At 42.4% G+C, this 1,558-nt stretch overlaps 1 protein-coding gene across 1 annotated transcript in view; it reads left to right on the forward strand.

The window, feature by feature from the left end:
- The window catches only part of LOC119585532, a 24,411-nt gene that overhangs the window by 14,978 nt on the left and 7,875 nt on the right, over window positions 1-1,558 (forward strand). Inside the window, exons 6-8 of the mRNA XM_037934157.1 lie at window positions 446-541; window positions 827-972; window positions 1,389-1,556. Of these exons, the coding sequence (XP_037790085.1) occupies window positions 446-541; window positions 827-972; window positions 1,389-1,556 (410 nt within the window). The remainder of the gene's footprint in view (window positions 1-445; window positions 542-826; window positions 973-1,388; window positions 1,557-1,558) is intronic.

Consider the following 1,558-nt stretch of genomic DNA (forward strand, 5'->3'; position numbering starts at 1 on the left):
CAACTTATATATAATATATATAATTTGAAAAACTTTTGGTTATATTTCAGACTATGTAAATCTTCAAAATAATCGAGGTTTGAGATTTCGTATTGGCAAGAACAGGTTATCAGTTTAAAATATCTATGTTAGAAATATCGAGTAAAAAAACAGATGGTCCCCTTATGAGACAATGGTGATCAGTGAACCAAGGTACATGATCGTAGAATTCGACGCCCTTTGCAGCCTCTGTCCTGTCCTGTCCTGTTTCTTGTCAGAAAAAATGGCTTGTATTTAAGAAAAGGAAAAAAAAAACGTAAATTACTCTTCTACACATGCAGACCGACTGAGATCAAGACAAATCACCAAAACCTTAATGTGTTATGTGTGATGTGTTAAAAGATGTTGATATGATGCTTCATGGTGAAGTAACGTAAACCATTAATTCTCGTCCTGTTCTCTGCAGTCCCCGTACCCGCCTGTATCCCTGTCGCTCATGGGCCGTTTGAGCCTCAACTCCGACCATCACTATATACTGAACATAAATTGCCAGTCGGAGAGGGTAAGTACCATGTCCTGTGCTCATCTTTATTTCTCACGTGACAGTTATTAGAATATGTGACATTTATACTGAAACATCAAATCGCATTATTTCACTATTTATCAGTGAGAAAGTGAAACAGGAGAGTGTATAATATTTTCACTCACAGACAGTGCTCCCACAATGTTTTCTGTACAAAGTAGATACACGAACAAATGCCAGAATGCATATAGTCATTCAAAATTACGAATGTTTCTCCGAAAAGAAGTCGAAGAGGTGTAACGTGTCTGGGCTGACTCCTTGCAGGAACAGTACCTGGTGACCGGGGCTCTGGTGAGGCCCGTTGGCTCAGGGTCGGTCCGTCTGCAGCTGCGACGCAACGGCAGCGCCTACAAGGCTGTGGGCTCGGTTCTCCTGGACAGCTTGCAGGCGCAAGTGGAGGGGTCGTTCACGTAGGTACTCAGCCAAGAACACTGCAACATGCATGGCCATTCGTGACCTAAAGAAAGTGCTACATAGACTTATTACTTTATGGACTAAGTTGCTTTTAGTTACATGATTGATTATTATCAATTACGCTACAATAAATATACACAATGCAAGGATCAAAATCAGTTCACGTCTTTAAATTCGTTTTTTTTTCTATCACAGGATAATATTTCTTCCATAGCTCTTTCGTGGCACTTCAGAACTTATACACATTATACAGCTTAGTAAAAAACACAAATAAGCGGTGAAACTACCAAGGAGGAGTGTTGTGTTTAATTCTGTATTTTTTGGCACTGATTAAATTTTAGTTGTATATACGTATCTTCGTCAGCATTCCCGTCTTATCCCGTGTTGCCGTTCAACCGCCCTCCTCCCACAGTTGGCTGCAGTCGGGCGAGGACCTGACACTCACGCTTGCCACCTCGCTCCTCCCGGACCCAAAAGGATATACCCTCAGGTTCTTCCGGAAGAGCGAGGCGGACCAGAGCGAGTTCGCCGTTCTGTTCTCGCAGTCCGGAACTTCTCCTGACTGGGTCTACTCCTACAGGT

This window comes from Penaeus monodon, chromosome 20 (genome assembly GCF_015228065.2).
Source record: "Penaeus monodon isolate SGIC_2016 chromosome 20, NSTDA_Pmon_1, whole genome shotgun sequence".
In the NCBI taxonomy this organism is placed as follows: Eukaryota; Metazoa; Arthropoda; class Malacostraca; order Decapoda; family Penaeidae; genus Penaeus; species Penaeus monodon.